The sequence below is a fragment of the Manis pentadactyla genome, chromosome 10, assembly GCF_030020395.1.
Source record: "Manis pentadactyla isolate mManPen7 chromosome 10, mManPen7.hap1, whole genome shotgun sequence".
In the NCBI taxonomy this organism is placed as follows: domain Eukaryota; kingdom Metazoa; phylum Chordata; class Mammalia; order Pholidota; family Manidae; genus Manis; species Manis pentadactyla.
In genome coordinates, this window is record NC_080028.1 from 70,902,396 (window position 1) to 70,928,580 (window position 26,185).

The window sequence follows — 26,185 nt, forward strand, 5'->3', positions numbered from 1 at the left end:
AAATCCTGGGGTGGTGGGCACTTAGTTCTCACACCATGCAGATTCAAGAGGACATTGGATGCCAGGTAACCCTGGCTTCAGGAGTTGGCAAGGGGTTCACCCTCTGCTGAGGAGTTCAGTAAGCTTCCTGTTCTTCCCTCTGCCCTTCCTTGCTCTCTGCTGCCTACAAGACAGCTGCCATTCCCTGCTACTTTCGCTTTAATGAATTCCTTCCTTCCCTACACTTCTTGTTCTGAGTTAAGAACCCTCCCATCTGGTTGAGGTTTCACCTAGTGTGTCGGAAGAGACCTCACCAGACGCAGCTGCCTGACAACCTTTATGAAAGGGCTGAGTTTTGTCTTTTAACCTACTCCACATGGCAGGTAATCAAATATGAATGAACACTGTGCATCTGGCCTCCTGCTAGGTTCTGGGTTGGAGCAATAAACAAAATGGCCACACAATACCCACCCATGTGACGTTCAAGTCCAATAGTTGTTAGCTCAAGAAAAAGCATTCCTCCCCAACCCACCGTATCTTTAATGATTACAATTTATTTCCTAATTACAAAAGTAACACATACTCATTGATTTTTTAAAAAGTGCATAGAAACATAAAGAAAAAATACCACTGCAATTGCCACGATTCAGAATAGCCACTTTTAGCATCTTGTTGTGCTATTAGCCTTTTATGTAATTTTTAAAAATGTATGGTTTTCCTAAGCATTTTCCCATTAAAAAAATCTTTAGAAACTTCATTTTTTAAATAGCTGCATTAGATCTATAAAATGGTTAACTTTTGGATATTGGTGGTATTTCCTACTTCTATTAATTATTGATGTGGAGAATGCTTGTGAGTACATCTTTGCCACCCCTCACTCCCCACCTATTTGTATTATTCCTTAGCCCAGATTTGCAGAAATGAAATTCTTGCATCAAAGGGTCTAACTATTTAAACTAGATGCCCCCTTCTGACCCAAGCCTGTTAGCAATGAGAGGTCTTAGGGAGAGAGGCAGCCTATAGCCCTCAGTCCCAGCGTGCCTGCTTGTCCTGCCAGCTGGTGATAAGGAGCAGGAATCTGGCCCAACCTGTTTGCTCTAGGCTGAGTCTCCTTTGCCTCTGCCCCAGAGCATATGTGGATATTACTCATCTTTGGAACAGGATGTGGGCAACAGTGTGTGGGGTATAAGTGGGGAAGCACTGGACTGGGAGTCTGCAACGTTTGGTCTGGGCCAGGGCCCAGCTCCACCGATGCCATCAGCTTCCACTTCTTCATCTGGAGAGAATAGTAACCCTTCAAGGCAGGAGACTAAGGGTATGCAAATACTGCCCAGTGCCCCCAGGCCTTAGTGCTGTCAGTCTCTGGCAGGTACGGAGTGATAAACAGGTAAAGTTGGGGAGCCCTGGGGCCTGATCAAACACAGGAGGAAGAAACACATTCTCCCTCCTTTCAGGGAAGATAAGTTGGGGTGGCTCCTGGGCTCTGTGCTGGCATCAGGCTGGGGGACACAAGTGTGACTGGTAGGTTATATTGGGCAATGCAGATTTTCTTCATATTTTCTAAATATTTTTTCTCTATATAGAAGTTTTATCTGTGTAAAAATCTTTATTTCAAGTAATATCTTCAAACTTTCAAATGCAAAGTCTTGAGTGAAATGTTCAAAGCTACAAAGGATTAATGAATGGTTCACAGAGTCACAAAAAAACCACTTTGGATGCAGGCTTTGTGCAGGGCCAGCCAGTCTTCAGATGGATTACATTTCACACCTCCTATTTTCACACTGGAAGGAAATACAAGGCCATACTCTGCCTCATTTATATTTACACTTACAGCACTTGGTGTACTTATAGCTGCTGTTTTATACATCAGAACAGAACAATGAAGATTATACAGTGCAAGGTCAATGTACAAAATGTTTCCTTGAACAAAAGGACTATCCTGGATTTTATAGGTTCTTAAACACAAAACAAAATAAACCCCCAAATGACAATTTTAAGTAGCACTGAGGCAGCTCAGCCTGATGTGAATTACTCTGCCTGACACCTCAATGCAATCCCTCCACTCAGAGATAACTTCTAAAAGCAGAAAACAGCAACAACCAGTCTAGCCATCATTCTAGTCTCAAACTGAATCTTTTTAGATGCTTAACTCTGAAACCTCCTGGCAACTCTTTAGTAAGAATTGCTGATGGGATTTATTTCTTCCCCCCCCCCCCCTGTATTTTTAATATGCAACTGTCCAGGCCTATCACAAAATCTCCTGTTTTTGTACCCTTGGCTGAGGAGAACAGGCCTGGGCTCAGGCTGCCTCAGGGCCCCAAGTCGCCCTGAGAGCCTTGGAGGTTGGGGCAAGCAGGACTCCTGACAGCCTTCAGGTGTGGCCCGCCCTGCATCTGCGACACAGCCGTTGCTGCCCGAACCTCCCACACCCCTGTGAGGAAGGTGGCTGGGTCGGAGGCGCTGCTGCTGTGTCGGCCAAGCTCTGGGTGTCCCAGTCTCTGCTGCCACAATGCCAAAGGCAGAGGGAGGGAGGACCTGGTTGCAGCCTTTGACAGACATAGCAGCACTTCGTTTACGGGGAGTAGAAAATAGGAAGTCCGCTGCCCTTGCTCCCCTACTTCTGCATCAAAGCTCAGACATCAGGTGGCTGAAGAGACCCTCAGCGCCTGCGCAGCACCGGTCACAAAACTTGGGTTTCCAGCCGTCGGACTTCCTTGACCACGAGATCGATGTTGATAATTGGGTTAAAGTACAGAGCCCAGTAAAATAAACAGTTGCATACAAACTGAGGAATGAGGGGCCAGAACATGGCCACAAAAAGCCCCTGTGTTGATACTTTCCAAAAATGGCTCCACATCTTCTGAGGAACAGTCCTGGAAAAATAAAAGAAGTGCCTGAGAAGTACACTGTGCTGGCATTTCTAAGGACACTGCCGAAGGCTGGGGCCCCAGGCCTTTCCCAGCTCACAGTCTGGGTGCCTGTGCCGTAAAAGCCTTGTTTTCTGTCCCCTGTGCCCAAGAGATGCCCCTTTGCCTGACCAACCCATCTGAACCCCAGGAGGCAGCCTAGTGGGTGCTTCCTCAGGGCACTGTTGCTCAGTCCCCACACCAGGCCAGGCCTCCCCATCTCCCGTGCCACTTTATCGCTGTCATACGTATTTAACATAGTGGGTAAAATTGTAATATTTCCAGAATATCTCGCCTGGCTTTAGTACATATGCATATCAACAGGTGTTCAAGGGTGGAGAGAAGTATGGCTTTAGTGCGTTTGCATCATTCCTCAGGGGTGGAGAGAAGTTTATCTCCTTATCAATGGGTAAATTACCTGGGCAATGCAGGGCTTACCTATACCTGAGAGGTGAGGGGGAGGGGCAGTTTTGCTGCTGCTGGAGCAGGAGAGAGAGAAGGGCCCCGAGTGCAGTTTGTAAGCAATAAATGGGTTTTAAACTTTATTTCTCCCTTTGACTGATTTCGGTTTTTAGAGGTATTTTGCTCCAGGATTTTTTCTCCTCTGACTTACAAACATATATTTCCTCTGCTAGGCTGCAGGCCTTCAGAATACAGACTGTCTGCTTTATCAAAACATCTCTGCCCAGGACAGAGCCAGAGGCAAAGGAGCAGCTCAATTAACTGCGTGAATAAAGGAGCTCAATGAATTGAAACAAACGATGGAGATTGTCATCAGGTTCTCAGAACTATTTCTAAGGCTGCTCCTGATTGACAAGGCCAAGAACCCTTTGAATCAGGTGATGTTTGGGCGTGAAAGGATGCTGGCGTGGTGTGCTGTTACTTCTGCCTGCCAGCAGCCACCCCCTTCTGGAAACCTCTTCTGAGTTTTCCTTTGGGGTGCCGCCCTCCTCTATTCTTTCCCGTGTGGCCTGGGTGGGGCTCAAGCCAGCCCCTGGAGGTGAGCGCACTACCTGGAGCCTGGACAGGGAGAGGCCGACATTCCACTGCGGAGTGTGATGGGTTTGAGGGGAGCATGTGACCCGGGCTGGGCCAATCAGAACAAAGGTGTGTGAGCCCTGCAACTTCATAAATGTTGTGGGGAAAGGGGTGCTCTGCTTCTGCTACAGTTTTTAAGCCGCTCAGATCCAGGCCTGGAGCAAGATGAAGAATGCTGCCTGAGGCTGAACACCAGGAAAGCACAGCTGAGACGCTCCAGCCACGCAGGAGGCCTTTGGGCCTTTCCCTTTTTAGGAAAGCCAATTTAGGTTGGTTTCCGTCCCTTGCAATCAATAGTCCTGGCTCAGTACCTGTCTAGTCCCACTCTCATTTTATGCATTAATCCAGAGCCATGATTACGGTCCCAGCTGGGGGCAGACCAGAAGCAGAATTCACGCCTAAAAACTCCTCATCTGATCTCCACATGCTCCACCATAAGGCTGGTTTTCACCTTCTTCTGCTCACTTGTTTACTCCTTATTAAAATCCTTCATGCACACTCCCACCCCTAAGGAATTACATGGTGTAATATGTTATGTAGGAATAAGATATATGGACACTTTGTTATGGAGCACCATGAAAACCTCCATACCCCCACCACAGGGTAACTCTCCTACCTGCTGTGGGTAAAACCGCAATATATCCAGAATCTCTCACCTGGCCTAGTGCATTTCCATATCAATAGATGTTTCCAAGGGGTGGAGAGTATCATCTCCATATCAATACGTAGTTACAGAGGGCGAGTGAGGGCATATCTGGACCTAAGAGGGTCGGTGGGGCCCCTTTTTTCTGCCACTGGCTTGCAAGAGACACTGGCAAGCAGAAGTGGACGACTGCCTGTAAGCAATAAATGTATTTCTCCCACTTTATTTCCCCTTAGACTGATTGCAGTTTCAAAGGTATTTTGCCCCAGGATTTCCCCCCGGAGCTACACCTACAAAGAGGATCCTTCCACCACTTGATACATTTTTCCCAGTCCCTGTTGCTCCAACCACCTCCAACATAACAACACACTTACTTCAGTTCACTTCTTGACCAGATCCTCCAAAAGGAAAATAGTTCCAGAACCGAGAGTAACATGGCATTGACAATAAGAAACCGTGACGTCCAGTAATGGACCTCCAGCCAGTCCCAAGCAAATTCAGCCATCAGCTGGTATGGAAAGAAGGAGTATTTGACAAGGAATTCTCTCCACTGCATCCATGTGGGCTCTTGAAGGTCCTTTAAGAATAACACACAAATAAATAAAAATGGACACAAAAAATCATGCAGATTGACTTTTACACAAAATATTGTGGTTATCACAGTCTTACATTCATTAAAACACAGACACACATCCAACAATTTTTAAGGAATTTCTATCCATCAACTCACCTTATAATAATTACTCTTACACTGGATAATGTTACTAAAGAAGTTGAACTGAGATACTTGTTACCTAATTATAGAAGCTCAGAAGTACAAATCTAAGCATGAGTTTATAAATAAAGAGGTTGAAATGAATTGAAATGACCCAGTTTTTAAATTTCTTCATTACTGAATGGGTAGCTCAAACAGTTTCCTAAATTCAACATCTTAGCTGTGGTGGAAAGATAAAAGGTCACGGGAAAATTAAACACATTACCTTGAAAAGGCAATTTGGGAGAAAAATAATACAGATACAAGCAAATAACTAACAAGAGTATTTCAACAACTCATAAAGGCATCCAGAAGCCTCTTGGAAGCTCAGCGAAATTGTATACAATGAGCAGATACTAGGTATTCCAAGAAAAAGGATAACCTGATAAGCAGGCAGGAATTGCTGGGGATTGTTAAAATGGAAAAGCTGGTGTGTGTGTGGACGTGTCTCTGTGCTCCCAGTCCAGTAAGAGCAAGTAACGGCAGGAATTCGGGTGATTAGAGAAACACTGGGCAGAGTGGCTAATAAGCAGGCTTTATACTGCATCCAAGGCTAAAAGCGGGTAGCAGGTACTTGATGGAAGTGTTTCAAAAAGGGTCTTTGGAAATTTAGGAATTCTGCTTTAACATTTATGGATATGGATCACATATGATGATTCCTATATTCACATGGCTTTTTGATATAAACAGATCAGAGGGATTGCCCCAAGAGTAGCAATACAAAGGATGTTACCCTCAAATGACCAACGAGATACAGAGAAGTCACTGTGAATCAGTGGGATCCACGAATAATTCCTGCTGAGAGCCCTGCGGCCACCTGATGTCCCTCCCATCAGTGAGCAGGAGGGTGGCCTGCTGTTCTGAGGCCAAAAGGATGGATACTCTGTCTTGTGGTAGGGCAAATAACCACCTTTTGGCAATCCTGTTAAGAGATTCAGTTACCAAACTGGAAGGCCCATGTAAACTTAAGCCTCAAGCAATCTGGACATATGTTACCTTCTTCTATAATAAAAGCAATGCTGATTTTTTCCCCCTAAATGTATCAAGTCCAGAGGGTAGCCCCTCTTGCTATGTAATGCAAGAAAGAAACAGACTTCTGGGAATGGGAAAGTGACTGCTTCATTTTCTTTTGTAGGGGCTCTCCTTGCAAAATTCAAATGAAGGCTGGATATTTTTTGCTCTTCAGTGACAGGCTACCATCTGAGTAATGGTAATTAAATACCACAACAAGGAATGGTGAGATACTTCTATTCAAGGCTCCTTGCAGACCTACCAGAAGCTTGGTGATGATGTCCTCCCCAGAACTGTCTTCTTGCAGAGGGCAGATGGTGTGGATGAAGGGTAGGAAGGTGTCTGTGTAGTCAAACAGGTAGAGGTATAGCAGGCCGAGTCTGGGGGAACTCTTGAGGGCATACAGCAGGAACAAGGACCTGCCTGGGTTCACGGCCTGCAGAGGACGAGGTGCGTGCAGGGCCACATTACAACCATGGTGGCCAGCTCCCCACCCAGGCTCCTGCCGTAATCTCACGCCCTTTGTCATTAGCCTTTTTATGCATGGTTTGCACAAACAAACAATGAATGAATGGCAAGAAGAGGCCACGTAATCAATCGTTGGGCTTCATTACATAAAGATCCAGTCTCTTTCCAGGGCTTGAGGCTAGGGGGAGAGGTGAAGAGAAGCTTACTCACAGGCACAGCTAAAAGAACACAGTGTTTTTGGAGAGCAATTTCGAAAAATGTGCCAGTCTTAAAAGTGTTCGATTTAACCAATCTATTAGTGGGCACCACTTAATAAAAATAATCTGAAACACAGAAGCCTTTATGCACAAGATGTTTTGTGTTGCATGGTGTGTGACACAGAAGACATGAGATCTGGTGCCTATGTAATGAAGCCACAATAGATATTTAGCACAGAATTCACATAGCTACTGAAAAATGAAATGAATAGGAGAAGCTCTTGATAATGCTCATATTATAATGTTTGGTGAAAAAAAAAAAAGATTCTAAGACGTGTAGCAATCTGACTGCAACAGGGTCTGTGCCATGCAAGCAAGGCCTCCTTCAGGGGTGAGAGGCACTTACTAGAGGAACACCTGGCTCCCAATGGATGCCATTATATATTCATTCCTATTTGTGGAATGAATATATAAACAACTGTTTAAACTATGTCTAGAAAATTATCTAGAAGAATAGAGAGCAAACTGCAATTCTAACTGTTTGAATGTAATGGGGATTTATGGGCAATTGATTTTTACTTTCCTTGCTTTTGTTAATTTTGCTAAAATGAGTATTTATATTTTTCCTGATTGTAAGAGTAACTTTAAAATGATTCAACTCGATGTCACTAAGCATCAAAAGAAAGGGAGAGGGGCAAAAGATGGGAATGGCCACTTCACCAAAGAAGATAAAAGGATGGTGAATCAGCACATGAAAAGATGCTCAGTATCACCAGGTCTTAGGGGCTCCAGATCAGCTCTGGGCTATGCCACTGCACCCACACTAGAGAGGAAGGGGAGGGAAGGAGGGCTTGCTTGCAAAGGCGCAGGAGGCAACTTTGGGGAGTGATGGGTATAATGTTCACTACCTTGACTGTGGGGATGGTTCCACAGGTGGGTGCATATGTCAAAATTTATCAAATTACACACTTTAAATATGTGTATGTCAATGATAGCTCAACAAAACTGTTCAAATGTTCAACTTATTTGGTCCTACTAATGGCTTACTATGAAAATTTTTTGAGGGTGATAATGGTTACATTTAAGAAAAGAGTTCTTCTCTTTAGAGATTCATACTGAAGTATTTAGGGGTGGAATAATACAATGTTTGGATATGCTTTAATATAACCCCATGGATTGGGAGTATAGAGAGTGGGTGGAGGGGTACAGTTCAAATGAGATGGCCAGAGCCAATACTCACTGAAGTCGGTGTGAGTACACTCTTCCCTCTATTTATGTATATATCTGAATTGTTCTACAGTAAAAAGGTCCAACTTGTAAGATGGATGATTCCAGGTCTGGGGCAGGGATGGGACAAGAGTAACTTAACATCTTGTCCCACAAGAAGAGAAAGTATCAAAGACTAATAAATAGATAGCAGTGTTGTACTATTATCCTGCCTTGGTGTATGTGTGAAATTTTCCATAGTACACTTAAAAAAATGTAATTTCCAAAAGCATCTTTGTATCCTAAGATAGGCGAGACCTGGACATATGGGAGCAGTCAGCTCTTCATTCTAAAGCAGTGTTTCCCAATCTTTTTTCCACTGCCACCCCTTAAGGAGCCGTTTAAAGATATTTTTTACATAATTTCTCCCCTACCCCATGAGGTGTCAACAGCAGAGATACACTGTGTATCTGCTGTGTGCAGTGGTCTTCTGGAGGGCCACAAATCACTGTAACGCTTAAGACTTTTTCACCCCCAAGAACCAGTGCCTCAGGCTGATACTGATTTTGTTGAGTGTGTGTGCTCCCAATGAACACGGGTCCCAGAAATAAAGTCTGACACCGCCCTCCGCACCATGGCCAGTGCTAGAGGAATGGAGGTGGCCAGGTCGCCTGGGTGTGAGGCTGGGGCTGCTGGGAGTGCTGAGTCAAGTGTCCCAACTCCTGGCTGCTTTCTTTCGGGCAAGTAGGAAAAACCAACAGCCAAGTGAGGTGATGAGGATGACAGTGGGGAGCTGTCTCGTTTCCGTCTGATGAGAACAGGGGCACTCAGGGGGAGTGGCACTGGGACACAATGGTTGGAGGAATCATCACATGGCCTTGCAGCTAAATCCTCAAATGGCGCCACTTGGGGATGGGCAGCTAGCACAGAAGATCTGAAGGGGCAGACTGATAAGATCCTGTTTGCTTTTACACCAGGACCAGGATTAGGTCCCCACTCAGTAATTACTTTTACGTATTTTAAATAGAAGGTCATTGCTGGATATGTGACTCAAAAATGTCCTGCCAGATATTAAAACCCACTGCAGAACTAATATTGGATACAACAAGTCCACCGTTTGACTGCATGAATTAGAAATTAGTGATAAAAGAGAAGCAGGGATATTTCAAAATTCAAAAACAAAGAATGACAATAACACAGAAACAACAAGCCATCCACCTTAGGACCTCCCTGCCCATTCTTCAAAACTTTTGGAACTAGTTTGTTTAGTTGGGAAGTAATACATGTACATTGTAAGCTTTTTTTCCAATGGCACAGAAATGTACTAAGTGACAAATAAAATTCTCGTTCCCATCCAAGTCTCGATCCCTAGCAGAAACCATTGTTAACAGCTTGTGTATCCTTCCAGAAATAGTCTATGCATATGCCAACATAGATACACACAAATGTCTATATTTTCCAAAATGCTTTTCTTTATTTTCAGTTAACTGTACAACTCAGGCATCCTTCCTTATTAGCACACACATCTTTGTAACGGTTACATGTATGGATGTGCCGTATTTATTTAAGCTGTTCTAATGACAGGCACTTGGCTGGTTTTCCATGAGCTGCTATTACCAATGATGCTGCAGCAAATATCATGTTTAATGACTTTTTTTTTGTTTGTTTAATGACTTTTTGTGGCACAAACATTCAGCTCTCACTATGACTCCATGAAGTCATTAACCGAGAAGGAAGCAGGCATCACGAGACCTGGGTACTTGCTGGTGACCCCACGGCCAGTGTGTCCTGAGGGAGCCTGGCGAGGAGCTCAGGCAGTCAGGCTCCTGAGCTCTGCTCTGATCAGCGTGCTATGCTGCCTATGTTCTAAATGCAAAGCGGTGAAATTGTGGATCAGAGACTAGTTGCAGTTTAAGTTTTAACAGTTCATGGTGAACTGCTCTCCAAAGAGAATGCACCAATTTATGATCAGCAAAACAGGAGTGCCTCTTTCATCATCTCATTTTCATCCTTGACAGTGACATGGGAGAAAACAATGAAATCTGATTGGCTTAGTCTGAGCTTCTTTTATTATGAGTGGGCATTTTTTCCCATTAACTTAATGGTTATTCATATTTATTTTTCTCTATGGTGTGTTTTTTTTGGGGTGTATGTCAGTACATTCCAGATACTGTATAACAAATTAAAAAAATACAGTATTTGTTCCACTGTACAGGGGTTGCCAAATCCTCTCTGTGAAGGAGGACCAGCTGGTACAGTGATGTTGGAGAACAATTTATCAATGTCTAGTAAAGTTGAAGATGCGCATAGCTTGTAACTAGTAATCCCATTCCTCAGTATGTACCATGGACAAGCTCTTGTATAGGAGTGTTAAGAACTTCCAAAGGATGCCCAGAGATGCTCTGCTTCTAACAGCAAAAATGGAAACAATCTCAGTGTTTCATCAACGGGAAACTGCATAACTCATCACATACTTGTGCAAAGCAATACTGCACAGAAGGAAAATGCATGAATGGAGCCAAAGACAGCAAAGCTACGTGCAGAGGAGATGCTCCATTTATGTCTCTTACATTAAGGTTAAAAACCTGTGAAACAACGCTCCTAGTGCTTTCATCTACATACCCATAATACCAGGGGGAAAACTGCCCAGGAAGGATACAGGTCCAGCTGCAGAGGGATGGCAGCTATAGCAAGGGGAAGTGGGGGCTTCAATTGTGTCTGTCATTTTTTTTAGGCAGGGGGCATGCAGAAGATTGAAATGGTGTTCTCTATCCTTTCTTTAATTAAAAAAAAGATCAAAAGAGTTCACCTTATATTCCCAGAGATTTTGTGGGGGCTTCACACCCAGAGCTTTAACACGCTCCAGTTCCATGAGGATGGCCTTTCGGTGGCTGTGATTTTCTATGGTATATGGTGCCCTTGAAAATTCTTCCTCAGTCAAAGTTAAAAGCAACCTGGAGGGGGAAGGCAATAGAGGGAGATTTATTTTGAGATTATATACTGGAAGCACCTTTCCGTAAAGTTCTATCTTACCAACAAAAGTATTTTAGACTTGAGGTTAAAGTAAAACACTCAGTAATGAAATAACATTAATAACAGCACACAACTGAAGGCTAGCTGCCAATGACCATCTGAAAATACTTCTGTAAGTCATCTCTGCATCATTTAAGAATTCTGTAGGGTAGGTGGCATTATGACCATTTTGTGGATGAGAAAACTGGCTTAGAGAAATAAAGTGACTCAACCAAGGCATACCGAGGTCTGTTTTGCTCTTAACCTTTGATTGTTCAGCTATCCACTCTGGCCTCACATATTATAGGCTCTTCTTTTTTAATGTGTGACTACAGAAAAAATTGGAAAGAAACCCAATTAAACATTGTAACATGTTTTTTCTTGTAGTTCTTTCTGGGTAGAAATTTAATAAAATTAATTGCAGGTCCCTCATCTGTTCCCCTTCATGAGAAAACACCACCACAGTGATTAAGCCTTAAAAACATTCCTGAGCATGAGCAGATGCGAGACTGGCAGGCACAGAAAACCACGGATGGAGGAGGGTAAACCAATGTCCTTTGGTGGGTAATTGGGTGATATTTATTAAAATTGTAAAAGTTTATTCCCTTTCACCCAGCAGTTCCAGCTTTAGGAATTTAACCTCTGGAAGGAAGATAATTTTGCAAAGATATTAGTCAGGTAGACATTTTTTTTTTAAACCACAATTTGGAACTGGGGAGGGAGTGCTAATTCTTACAAAAAAACAGGTAATTAAAGTGGGAGCATTTCATTTCCCCAAAGGAGAATCAAATGCTGCAAGCTCAGTTCAGGGAAAACATGACTAGGGTGGGAGGCAGGACAGTGAAAAAGCCCAGCAGTGAGCAGACCATACGTCTGAAACAAACAATTTAGAGGGGGGCTGCCCTTGGCACTGTGTGGTGTTCTAAGTAACGTCCCTACACAGGGAGGAAGGGACTCCAATGAAGATGGACAATGTAGATGTGGAAGGGTGAAGGGGACTTAGGGATGGGAGAAGGAGGTACCCCCATTACTTGCACCCAGCTATTTGTGAGTTCCTTGTACCAGGGCATGTGCTATGGTGTTGTCTGGAATTGTCTGGAACAGGAAAAAGGAAACAACATAAATGTATTGGTGGAGACTGATTAAATAGTCAGACACAGACACACACACACATACACAGACACACACGTACATATACATAAAAATATAGGTCCATTTAGTACAATTGTGTTTTCAGTTTACACAAATAAATAATACACATTTATGTGTATGTCTGTATAAGTATTAAAAAAAATCTAGAAAGATGTCTGGAAAGATGATAATAGCAGTTTTCTCTGAAGAGAAAAATTAGGAGGGTGTTTTACTTTCAATATCCTACAGTTCTACTTGATTATTTTTAATAACTAATAAATATACACTACTTTTATAATCAAGAGGCAAAAAACAAATTAAAATGTCAATACCATAAATGGTAGAGCTTCTCTGGAAAAAATTTGACAGTTGCTCAAAAAGTTACACAAGAGAGTTTCTAGCAATTACACTCCAAGAGAGACATTGTGAAATGTCTACACAAAGCCCAGACACAAAGAATCATGGCAGAGTTTTTCATAGTAACCCCCAATTGTCTGTCAACTGAAGAATGGATAACTGAGATGTGGTCTATCTGTACACTGAAGTATTCAGCCATAAAAATGAATGAAGCATTGATACATATCACAACTTGTATGAGCCTCGAAAATATTATGCTAAGTGCAAAAGCCAGACATACAAGCTCTCACATATGATATGATATGATTCTGTTTATATGAAATACTCTGAATAGGCAAATCTATAGAGACAGAAAGTGGAATGGTGCTGGATGGTTGCCTGGGGCTGGGGAGGGTAGAAAGGACGACTGACTGCTAACGGAGTAAAAGCTTTCTTCTTGGGGTGTTGAAAATGTTCTAAAATTGTACTACGGTGATAGCTGCACCTATCTGTGAATAGATTAAAAACCACTGGTTGCACACTTTAAATGGGTAAATTTTGTGGTATATGGACTCTCTCTCAATAGAGTTATTTTTTTAAAAAGTCAATAATGTGTCTGAAGAGTTTGCTCCTCACCTTCCATTTACTCTCTCGGATAAAAACCTGTCTCTGTAGAGAGAAGCCCAAGGGCCCAGCTGCTCCAGCCAGAGGACAACTTCTTCCGCTGTCCATTTGGCCACAGCCTTGTGGACCAGGAGGTCATGCTCAGATTCCCTGCTGCTCCAGTGATACACAAGCAGGACCACCTGGGGAAAAGTGACAGGGACCTTAAGGCGCAGAAAGGTCAGAGATACCAGTTTCTAAATATGTTGAGTGTGGGGCAGGGAAAGGAAGAGGCTGAGCTCAACGGAAATGATGTCAAGTCTGTACACAAACCAGGGCAATGCCACCACCAAACAGAACTGGGGGGCTGTGGAGGGGTGAAGGGGATTTAATAATTCTTGGTGGGCTTGACTCTCTGATGACTGCCGGCTGGAGGCAATGGTGCCAGGAACCACGATTCAATAGCAGGGCACCTGGGAACACTGAACCCTTGACCCCAGCAACTTGGCCAACATACTGACTCATCTGCCTTTTGTATAGGAAAACTTGTAACATGTAGATTTTTGTAGCATACAACTTAAAAAAGAAAATAGTCTCTACATGAGAAGTTAGTAAAGTGCTACTATGCTCAAGACTATCAAGGCAAATGTGGTCTGGAATTCCAGGTCTAACACATTTCTGTCCCTGTTTCTTTGTCCCTAAGGTAGAAATAATAATGGGGATTACTGTATAGGTCATGCAAGAAAGGATGAAATGGGTATAGTGAACATTTACTGGGCTCTGCATATTATGCTATGTTAGTAAGCAGCATCCTTGAAGAGTCAATACAACCTAGCAGATTTCTGTGAACACAGTGAATCACCACATGCAGCTATGTCGCCAGTTATTGAGGTACACTTCAACAGAACTGACTTCAGTGGAACCTGTGGTGAGGAGGGAGACAGGGACACACAGTGATAAACTTACTGCCACGCCAGTTAAAGCTGTGAGCACTCCGGAGAAGAATCCCCCTCCTCTCTGCTGATTCACTCGGCCTGTGTTGGGAGCTAAAGGAACCTGATCATTCCCATACTTCTGAAAGGCGGCAAGACCCTGGAGTATGTCATTATCCTGCTGAATGTCTTCAAATCGCATTTTAATGGCATCAGGAAATAATTTTTCAATGGCATCCCTATGGAGAATAGGGAAAAAAAACCATGAGACAGTTGTTTAACTAAATACACTTATAATATTTAGAGGTCCAAATAAAACTAATAGTCAACATCTATTGGTATACAAATTCTCTAGATGAATGGACAAAAAGATCAGTTATGGCCCTGTTGGTAACAGTAAAAAATTAGAAACAAGTTACATGTCCACTGATGGAGGAACAGCCTAATAAAACATGGTATATTCATATAATGGAACACTACATAATTTAAAAATGAATTTACTGGATATCACTGTGCATCAATATGGATAAATTTATGACATATATATTGTTGAATGGAACAGTAAACTGTAGAACCATACAGATAGTACAACACTGATGTAAGAAAATATTTGTGCTTTTTATTGGCACATATTATGTATAAAACTATTTTTAAAAATCTGAAAGAAATCACAACTAAGTCATAACTGAAATTACTCTGGGGATAAGGAAGGAAGGATTCTAAGATGGGGAAGGAAAAGTCAAAGGGGTCTATAGCTTTAACAAATTTTTTAAAAAGAACATTTATTCTAATCTTTTAAGAAGAATATAAACTAATGAACATATGTTAAGTATTGCTTATGTTATTAAAAATTAATTCGTAAAAAGGAAAAAAGTGAAGTTCACTATTAAGAAAAAGGTCAGTCATACTATATGGCTGTTATCATTTTCAATTACACACAGGGACCCCTCCTTCAATTTAAGATTAACCGTCAGGGAAGCCAAGGCTGACAGGTCAGAGCAAAGTGTTTGTAAAAACATCTCCTGTCAAAAAGAGAATGTTGGGGTTAATGTTTTCATGGAACTTTCTGGTACTCTGGTGATACCAAGAAGACAAGAGTAGAGGACACAAGGCTTTTAAACTCAAAGGCCTCACAAGTACCTTAGGAATGAAACAGAAAAGAACCCGCTATCTGTATGGTCTTGCCATTTGTTTGTGACACTATCCACGAGAAAACCATCTCTATCAATGTGACAACTGAAACAGAGTTTAGTCAAAGACGATGAAATCAGCATCAAACCTGTTGCTCAGAACTAGAGTTATGCCATTTTCCCTGTCAGACCTGGCACGTTCCCAGGGAATACAAACCAATGAAAAGTATGATATGACAAAGGATCATGAGCAAAGGTCTGATAACCAGAATTTCTTTCTTTCTTTCGCAATAAACAATAAACAAAGCCCAGCCATGTGTGAGGAAGGGAGCCTGGGTTTTTGGGTCCTTGGGCTCCCTGACTCACATTCCAGCAGATCCAGAATGACAGCGGTGCAGGTGGACTCTGTGCCTCCAGCCTTTCCAAACAGGGCTGATCCTCTGAAGAAAAAACACCCTAAACAAGCTGTATACACTACCCATGTGGACAAAGCATTACCTGAGGAGAATATTGACTTTGGGGAAACCTTCCCATTTTTCTCTGCATTCTGGACACTCTGTTTTCTTCGAAGAAGCCCACCATAAAGCTAGGCAGTGCCGGCAGAAGCTATGCCCACAGTTCAAGGTGGTGGGGTTAACAAGGATGTCGTAACAGCAGTGGCAAGAAAATTCGCTAACAGAAATCTGAGGGCTGGTGCTCTGGAGAGGATCATCTTTCGCAAGGGGCATCATGCTCACATCATTTTGCTGAGATTCCTCCATCTCTTATGAAATTCGGGGATCCACACGCACAGGAAATTTCAGACTTAGAAAACTGCTGCAAAGCATTATTAAAGCTAGAAAAAAAAGACAACAGAAATAGGACAAAGAGTTTAGTAGGTGTTTGAGATTACTGTCATTCTCTTAAAGCTGACTTTTAAATGTAGTAAGTTTGATTTCTAAAGATTCACGTTTCATAAGTCAAATAAACATCATTGAATTTCTTTCTGGCCTATATGTCATACTTCTGAAAATTAGGTGAAGCAAAGCAGTGTAGTGTAAAGTTCAGTGGATGTGGGGTGGGGGTGTATGGAGAATTTTAGATCCTTCTCTTTCCACTAATTTCCTTTGAAAATGTAATTTCTCTGGCCTTGGTTTTTTTAATTAAGTTTCTGAAGTCCTTCGACTATGAATGATTTTAAATAAACCAGTTTCTTGGCACAGTAAAATGTCTGGAGTTGGCAATAACAGATGTACTTCATGTAAATAACACATTTTATCCACACAAATCTGCCTTCCCATTAGATATTTATTTTATAAACATTCGATTTCAGAGGCTCCCACAGGAACAAGCAGTAACAGGAAGTGAGTGGAACCTCACTTTCTGAGGTGCCCTATGCCCGGCTAATTCTCTCTGGCTAAATATACCCTTCCCCCAAATCAACCCAAACATCCTTATCATGTCCTCTGGATCTGGCCAATTTGGTGCCCCAGAAGCATGCTAATGCCACTAATATGCATATAGCAGAGGACCGTTCTCTGCTCATTCTTCTCTGGGTCTTAGATTTTTTATTGAGAGGCAATATGATGGAGAATACCATGGAGTTAGATCTCAAGTCTCCAACTCACTAACTAGCTCTGTGACTATGTGTAAGATACTCGAGCTCTCTGTTACTTGTTTCCTCAACAGTGGAATAGTGGTAACTGCATGAAAGGTCTCAAGGCTCCTTGTGAGGATTAGAATCAGTGAGAGTGGTGAGAATGGTGTATGGTATAATAGGGGCTCAAGAAATGATCAATTATACTATTCCTGCTATTGTAGAGGGAAAGAATGTCTATCTCTCGATCACCTGTGCTGCCTCATGTTTTACCCTTTGCAGGCACAGTACTTAAGAACACAGGTCTCAGGGCTGGACTGCCTATGTTCTTACCCAACCTCTGCCATTTCCAAGATGTGGTATGTGGACTTCTTTGATTCTTGGCTTTCTCATGTATAAATGGGGATGGTAATAGCATTTATCCCATTGGGAGGTCTTCAGAATTAAATAAGAGAATGCAAATAAAGTGCCTTGTACAAAGCCCAGCACCTGGTAAGGAAACCATAAATGATGGCAATTTACCCAACTTTCCAATGTAGCAATGAGAATTTTATCACCTTTTCTAGGGTTGAAAATTTTACAGACAGCATGATAACAATATATTTTAAATAAGCAAATCTATAAACAACGACTGGAAGAAAATACAGTGAAGTATTAATAATGGGTGTGTTAGATGGGGAGGGTCATGATTGTTTTGGTTTTCTGTATTTACCAAGTTGTTCTTAATGAAAATGTACCATGATATCTAAATTGAAAAAACATATATAAAACTCAAAAAAAAGATTGCATTCTTTTTGGCCCAATACTGGTGAGAGATTTTCAAATCAGAGAAAAAAGACAACTAAATTTTAATCTCAATGTTAAAGTGGAACAGAGGTTCCTCATCCACTACCAAAAAGATAATTAGGTAGAAAAGTGAAAATTGAAAAGATTAAACATAAGTTAAATACAAGTTTTAAAATTATATAATGAAGTTAATACAGTTATTCACAATAACAGATGATAGTAAAGAGGGAAGCAACCTTTTGTACAGGCCCGTAAATAACGGTCCTTTTTGGAAGATAGAGTCTAAACATTCTTAAAGACAAATTCTGAACTGTTTCTGATAAGCAATCATTACTGCTCATTATCTGTATGTCTAGGAACATTAAAAATTTTCTAAGTACTTTCCTTTGGGCAGACTCTTCAAATTGCTAGGGAAGTGGGAGATCTTATTTTATAGGTTTTTGGAAAAAGGAGTCAATTTGATAAAGTAGTTCCTTTATTTACCTAATACTGATTAAACCAATACCATGTGGACAGCCTTATCCCAGGAAATAATGATCAAACCATTGCTACTTACTGAGCATCTCCCATGAGCTGGGCACTGGGTAGGAACTGCAGGTACGTTCATGATCACATCTGGATTCAGGGTCAGGACAGACACTGAAACTTCCGGGGAGGGCTGTGCCTGGGCCAGGAGATGGGTCTGATTTGGGTGCAGCAGCTCACGGGAGCATCAAGTGACCCAGGCGATACAGGTCTGATAGAGGGTCCTACCTGTCTGGTTAATGAGAAGGGGGCTGACAGGCATATACAGAGGTCTGAGAAGCAGTGAGTCCAGCAAAGCTGTGCTTGAGGATGGTAAGTCTCATCAGGAAGGAGGGCGAGGCTGGAACAATTTGGAAGTGAGGTGTTATCACTTGTGGGACAAAGAGAGCAACAATCTACCTGATGGGGAGGTAGCAATTAACCTGAGAGATTATCAAGATAACAATTCATGAGCTTTCATAACCAGGGAGAAAGAATGATTAAAGATGCTGGCAGGGTTTCAGAACAAGGGGAGAAGAATGGTACTTCTGATAAAAATGGGTCCCTATAAACCAATGGGGCCAACCTTGGAAAGAGGGTTAGTTGAATTTTAGAAAAAGTGAGTTTAACGTGGTGAGACTTCCAAGTAGAATCATCTAGTGAGCAGCTAGAGATATAAAACTGTAGTTGGGAGTTGAGAATGAAGCCAAGTGTATGGATTTCAGAGGAATGACAGTGTGTATTTAAATTAATTTCTCACAAATTACCCTTTGAAAGTTAGAAGGTACCAGTAGTTCCTAAAATCACCAGATATTGGAATTTATTGCTCATGAGAGAAAACACATCACACACCAACATCAAAACTACATTTTATAAAGTCCTATTTTGAAAAACTGAGGTGACCACCAATTCTGTTTTATAACTGTGTTTAACAAACTAGAAACTGCATGGACATTGGTTTATTTTAGGAATTTTTTGCCACTTTCATTTTGCTCTAAATTCAGGAGTGGACACTCACAGAGAAAGAATACACATCTTAACTAAATTCAGTTGCTCTCTTCTGCTATTTCTGTCTTTATGCATTTGGGTTATTTCCATTAAAGCAAGCTGTACTTTTAGATGAGGAAAAGGGCCTCTGCTAAAATCCAGCCCAGACACTCAAGTTCCAAGCTGTGGAGTTCAGACTTGGGTAAACATACCCTCCACACTGGCAATGAATAAAAGCCTCTTTGAGAAGGCCCATTTAAGGATGTTTATAGCTCTTTTCTACAAACTTGGCCCACTCAGCAGCAGGTTGGAGCTGTGAGGTTTGCAGGATTTTTCCAAGTTCCTTCACAAGTAAGTGTATGTTAGAACATCCCTGTAGCCTATTGTTCCTTGCTCCTGACTCAAAGGCACCAGAGAAATGACTGTATATACTGAAATTAATTTCTCACAAATGAGCTTTGTAAAATTAGAATGCATCAGAAGCTCCTAGCTTACTAGATCTGGAGGGGAAGTGGTTACCACTTCAGTGGTTAGTACTGGGGGAGGATCATTTCATTCCCACCTTCAATGCCCCCATTCACATGGTTATACTGTGGTTTATGTTTAAGAATCACATACATTACAAGTGATAACTACCTAGTAAAACTAAGGGGAAGAATGCCTGAATTTGGAGAAGTCTGCAACACTACAGAGACAAATGTAAAATGACAGGTTAAACACTGCAGTATTGCAGAGTTCAGCAAAGCCTCTGGGGGCTGAGTCACTCTCAAGAGCTGTGGTTTCTGAAGAACAAGTTGGGTCTTCAGCTAATGTCTGCAGAGGTGCTTTAAGAGATCTGTGTATGTTCTGAAATTACACACCAAGCTTGTTTTATGAGTATGAGCATGTAATATGAGCATTTTCCTGAAGGACACTCATAGTTTCTATTAGGTTCTCAAAGGGGACCAAGACCAAAATAAGGTTAAGAACTATTAGTTTATCCGTGGGGATAAAGCAATTGCTAGTGTGTACAGCCCTCTACGCTGGACAGTGGTTATAATGAACCCGGGTGACCTTCTGCAGTGACTCGGCATTACTGCCATGGGCATCCACCCTCAGTGTCCTGCAACAGTCTTGACACTGGCTGCCACCACTCCACTGTGGCAACATCTGGCCTTCAGGCAGCTTTCACATGGTGTTCCTCTCTCTCTCCCTCTCCTCCATGCTCTTTCCTCCTCCTCCTTTTCTGTCTCTTTCTTCCTATTAAAATTGGAACCAGCATAAAAAAAAAATCTGACTTCACATAAAAATCCAGATTCCTGGCTTCTGTTGAAAAAATCAGGAGATCTGGCAACACTGGGCTCTCATTCTGCATGGGACAAGAATCAGCTCAAGCTGAGTAACTCAGCAGCTGCCCCCTTCAGATAGGTTTGCCCACTCTGGTTTGCTACAGCGCTCCCTGATCTGTTTTCACTTCTGGTTTTTGCCCGACCCCTGGGGGTATTTGTGTTTTCATGACCTGCCCCATAGGTAATGCCTTCAGAATAATAATATTTCAAGTATGATGCTTCTAGGTTAACTGGCCATAGGTTAGTTAGCTTTTGGAGTTCTATTAGCATAGACTCCATAGACTCTATCAGCATTAGAACACAGGTAAACTCTGGCATAGAAGAAGTGCTAGACAGTTTTCCTGTCTCTTGATCTGCCGTCAGGCTGTCACTCATCTTTGCTGAGAGAGTGAATGCCTTTGAGGTCTTCCACCAAGTTTTCTAAATTACTGCTTCTATTCTGCTTTAGACTCAGAGGCCAGATACCCCTACTTAGCTACGTGTGAAAGCCTTTGGATGAACCCAAGGGCAGGACCAAGTCTGGAAATACTGTCAGCTTTATTCTCATCATATCTCCAGAGATCTAGGTCAAAATGAATGGGCTGAGAGTTTGGGAGCTCTTTTATGAATCAAGCATTTCATGCAAGGCCTTTAAGACACTTATCTTAGCTTTCTTGAGGTATTTACTTCCTGGTTCTGAGAGACAGTACAATACACTTGTTTTAAAATTAGAAGACAGGTTCTGAGTTCACTCTTCCTGAGCCATGAGATTATGGGCAAAGTTATTTCCTCTGCAAGTCTCACATCAGCATGTGTTAAAGAATGGGGCTACTCCTGCCCACCATGAGGCTGTCCTGAGCATTAGAACACTGGTAAGCTCTGACGTAGAAGTGCTGGATAGATGTGGTCCCTTCTTCCACATTTTGTTGCTGGTGAGTTTCCCAATCCATACAAGGGAGGGACCCCCAAAACTGTTCTCAGGCTCCTGCCATACAATCAACAACTTGTCCTACCACTTCACCCACGTAACTTGTAAAACTCCTGGACAGACATTATTTCCTGAGGAACACACCATTTCAGCATCAAGAAATGGTATAAAATCTTAGAAAGCACTAAAATGTAAAACATGACAGGAATACACATATATGAACAAACTATGTAGCTGACCTTTTCTAAAATGTTCATGAGTTTGGTCTGCTGGCACAATGGATAGGAAATAATCATCACAGTCTCTGATGACTTGGGCAATTCCAAGATGTCTATTGCCATAACCCTTCTACATTTTCCCAAAGGAATACCTGACATGGTATAGCTACCTGAGAAATCTGCGAAGAAAAAAAAAAAGGCTGGGACACAAAGAATCTCCCAGGAATTCTACATAACTTAAAGAACCTGGAATGCACTTGGCTATTCCTCCCTTGGATGGGAAGTTGTTTGTCTGACGGGGCCAAGGACTTATCTATGGATTTATTTAGAGGGTTACCATGCAGAGGAGGTGGTAGCACTATTGATATCTATTTGATTCTTTAGTCACCCAACTAACATTTAAGGAAGTCATTAAAAGAATTTTTACTGAGTTTATCAAAGAAGTACACTCATAACGAGTTTAATAAATTTTATAGCTTAGCTTGTACAGATCTCATTATGTAATGATATTTACTGCTTTAGAAATCATAATCTTTAAACCTCTTTGTTCCTTGGTATATAACTATGGTTCTACCTCTTTATTCAACAGTTATGATTAGAGTACATATCTAAAGCTTTAGGAATAATCCTTTGAAGGGCTAATTTATTAGGAGTCCAGCTTGAAAAATAAGATCTCAGTCATTTCTTAGCAAATATGTTCACTGAAAGGATAAAAAGATTTTGGCTTTATATAGCCTCTAATTAGGTCTTTTCTTCTCATTACATATTGCCTCAATAACAGAGAATAGTGACAACTGCTGATATTTCCTGACAGAGAATAGTGATAACTGCTGATATTTCCTGAGCCCTTATAATGCGAAAGGGACAACAATCCTGTGGGAAAATTATTTCTATTATCTCCATACAGATGAGAAAATGGGGTCCTAATTAATATAGGGCAGAGCCAGTTTTAAATCATGATCTGACTAATGCCTGTCCTCCTAACACTACATTATCCCAGTGAGGTCATCAATAGCAGTTGCTAACTCAAAGGACTGCTTTGCTCCTTTGTCACTGAGGCCACATCAGTGAGCTGCTACTGCCAAGCAGAGGGATCCAAACTAGAGGAAACAAACTAGAATTTGACAGCACTGCATTTTGGAACATGAACTCCAGTTTGTGGCTGTTAAGGTGAACATGCTGTTCCATGAGATAAATAAGCAGGAACATTCACAATATAAATAGGGGTGAAAGTGGTTGGGAGCACCCCTATTTCTGGTACCCCAGGTCCACCTCTAGGGATACCACTGTAAACACTGGCAGGCTACTAGAGACATTGTTAACTGTCCAAAGAGTGACCATGCATTCCTAGTGACTATGCAATAAAAAGAAATGTGCCCAAACGTAAAGAAGGCAAGGGTCAGAAATGGAAATACACAGAGAACATTATGTGCATTCTTGCAGGTGGCAGAAACTGGTTTTCACACATACAGGAGAAACATTTCCAGGTCCTTTCCTTGTAAGATCTGGTGCATTTCTAACTCCAAACAGACAGATGTGTTTTCTGGACAGTGTCAGAAATCGCCAGGACAAAGCTCCTTGGATGTTGACTTGCTGCCTGAACTTTGAGGCCTTGTGATTTACAGCTTGCGAGTGGTGTTTGACAAGATGAGAGTACACTTGAGAAGGGTGTCCTGGCTTTTTAGAGACTGTCCTTGTATTTCTGTTATGTGGCATATATTCAGTGACCTGTCCTATATGAAACACTGAAATGCCCAATAACTCAGACAGTGATCAAGAACTACTGGTGGTTACCAGTAACCCATACCATAACTGTCAGTTTTTAAACTATTCTGCTATGATTCACCTAAAACTGAAGTATCCTTTTCAGTTTAGCTTCCTCTTATACTTTTTGCACACTACTGGTGGAGTAGTTTTCCCCTAACCAAATCCTGGGCTCTTTGAGGTCAGGAACCATGCCATAGAATTGTAACATCATATGTGAGAGTAGCTGGCACAAAGCTGGCACTAAGATGAGAAAATGGGGTCCTAATTAATGTAGGGCAGAGCCAGGTTTTAAATCATGATCTGACCAAAGCCTGTCCTCGTAATGCTACATTATTCCAGTAAGGTCATCAAAGGCAGTTGTTTGTTCAAAGGACTGCTTCAGGACCCCATTTTTAATCTATTTGTAGATGAAAATCAAATCAACAAATATCACAGTAATTTCTTAGAACCTCCATCAGAATCACCTGGACAGTCTGGTGAACCTGAAAAAGGATATCCTAGAGAGAGGCCCAGGAATGTACATTTTAAATAAGCCCCTCAGGAGACTCAGGAACTTGGAACTAGAGAGATCTTACATGCAAATAAACACTCATATAAATAAACATGTTTCAGACAAGATATGGGAGAGGTGTGAACAAAATAAAGTTTAAAACTTCTTTCCAATGCCCCAAATCATCTTTCTGGGGCAGAATTCTGATCAAGCCCTTCCTTTGCTCAAAACCTTCCTATGGGAAATTAAAACCCAGTTATAAGCTTGTTGAGAATCTTTATGGCCCGCTAACAATCAAAACAACTTTTTAAACAGGAGCCTAATCTGGAGCAGGAATGACTGAGTTCAAATCCCAGCTATACCAATTACTAGTTATGTGACCCCAGGCTTATTATTTCACGACTCTGCCTCAGTTTCCTCATCTGTAAAATGGGGACACTAATTGTATCTTCGTGAAAGGGTTGATAGGATTAAATAAATGAATATACACACAGCACTCAGAATAGTGCCTGGCACATAGTATGAGCAAAAACGTTAGCTATTATTATCATTGTGATTATCCCCTACTACTCATCTACTCAGACACTACACTCTAGTTGTCATCTATTAATTCCTGTTGCTTGGGCATTTCCCAATACCACACTGTTTCCTCTGCTGTAACGCACAATTTCTAGGTCAAAAGTGCCCAAGTGATAAGATCCAAACCAACTGTCACTTTAGTCTTCAATGACTCCCCCCACGTATTAATCTTTCCTGCCTTTGTGCATTAGTGTCATCTTTATCTGTGCATATTTCATCATCTCTTAAACTACAATTTCCCTGGAGAGGCTCGTGTTGAAACAGTATGCTCTTAAGAATGAGAGAGACCTGGGTTCCAAACCAGGTCATATTTATCCTCCCAGAGCCTCATATTTCCAATTTATGAGTTCAGGATAATAATATTTACTTTGGAGGAGGTTTAAATAACCTATCCATAGATACTCAAAAAGATTCTACTGTATGGTTGATTGGATTATTAACATTATTATTAATAGTTGCATTTACTGAGTGCCAGCTATGTAAGCAGTGCCAGGGCCAAGCACACAAGCTTAAAAAAAAAATGCCCTGGAGGAGCAGTTTTTCCATCAAGTTTATGGAGACAGGCAGGGGAACGCAGAGTACATCACACACCCAGGCCGGCGGTTTACAAAACAGCCCGGACGAGAACAAACCAGACACCCAACCTACACGTGCACTCTGCGCCGGCTCAGGGGTGTGCCCAGAGAAAGAGCATAAACCTCTTTCCTATTGGCTTTTCAGAGCGTGACATAAAGACCACCCCCAAAGGACCGACCAATGGGCTTCAGCGGGGAGGTCCCAACGGCGACAGGTAAGGCATGACAGTGTCTGGGCTCTCACTTTTTCTTCTGCACCAAGTTGGGGGCCTGTCGCTGCGGGCACTGACCGGGCCGCCTCCTGTGCGGCTAAAGATCTCCAGTTAGACACAGCCTCTCATTTATCTTTTTTTTTTTTTTTTTTTTTTTTTTTTAGAGAAAACTTCCTTTTGCATAAGCTCAGATTTCTGAATGATGAGCTCGGAATCACAAGAGCAAAGTTCTATCTTACCCCCAGTGACTCTGGGGTTTTTCACTTTCCCCTTCCTGCACCTCCGTTACCCTACTTTCAAACGGGAGCCATCGTTCTGCCTCGGGGTGGAACAAGTGCCTAGCCAATTAGACCTGAAGCTCAGTCTGGTGTCTTCAGGAGACTCATCAATCCTGAAGCGCTGGCGCGGGCTGCGGCAGGCAGTCCTGGGGAGCGGGTGTCCCTTCGTCCATCTCCAAGGTGTGTGAAAGCGATGCCTCCTCACGCCCGCCCGGGGAAGATCCTGGGGCCACGGGCTCCGACCCAGACCTCCAAGGGACCCAGACGAGGCCCCGCGACCCGCCGTGCCGACGTGGGGCTCCCGGGAAGGGATGGGGAAGTTGGCCAAGCGGGGGTCGGCTCCCCGCAGCCAGGACTGGGGCTACTCAGGGACCCGGCCTGGGTGAGGAAAGCCCCAAGGACCTCCTGCGACTCACCCGCCACCCCATCCCCCCCCGAAATCGAGCCTCGGTTTCTCCCTTGTCATCCCTTGCTACCGCGCACCTTACCTCCCCGCTAGCTCCGACCGCTTACCTCCAGCTCCCTTGCGGAAGCAGGGGAGGAGGTGGCCACTTCACTTCCGGAAGTAGCCTTGAGCTAATTGCGGAGCGTGATGCTCCCGGCAAGCAACCATAGAGGAGAGGCCACACTCG

General features: G+C 42.5%; 1 protein-coding gene across 6 annotated transcripts; it reads right to left on the reverse strand.

Moving 5' to 3' along the window:
- Nucleotides 1-2,192: 2,192 nt before the first annotated feature.
- BFAR (bifunctional apoptosis regulator) lies at nt 2,193-26,185 on the reverse strand. 6 transcript variants are annotated; one of them, XM_036917874.2, is made up of 8 exons: nt 26,042-26,185; nt 15,845-16,181; nt 14,251-14,455; nt 13,318-13,487; nt 11,012-11,156; nt 6,594-6,767; nt 4,941-5,143; nt 2,193-2,852 (listed from the first exon to the last, which is right to left on the reverse strand). In XM_036917874.2, exons 2-8 carry the CDS (start codon nt 16,105-16,107, stop codon nt 2,660-2,662), a joined length of 1,353 nt encoding a protein of 450 aa, XP_036773769.1. In that variant the 5' UTR covers nt 16,108-16,181; nt 26,042-26,185; the 3' UTR covers nt 2,193-2,659. The 6 variants fall into 6 exon arrangements, with proteins under 6 accessions (XP_036773769.1, XP_057342926.1, XP_057342927.1 ...); XM_057486943.1 differs by having other exon boundaries at nt 26,067-26,181; XM_057486944.1 differs by having other exon boundaries at nt 16,084-16,181; nt 26,042-26,059.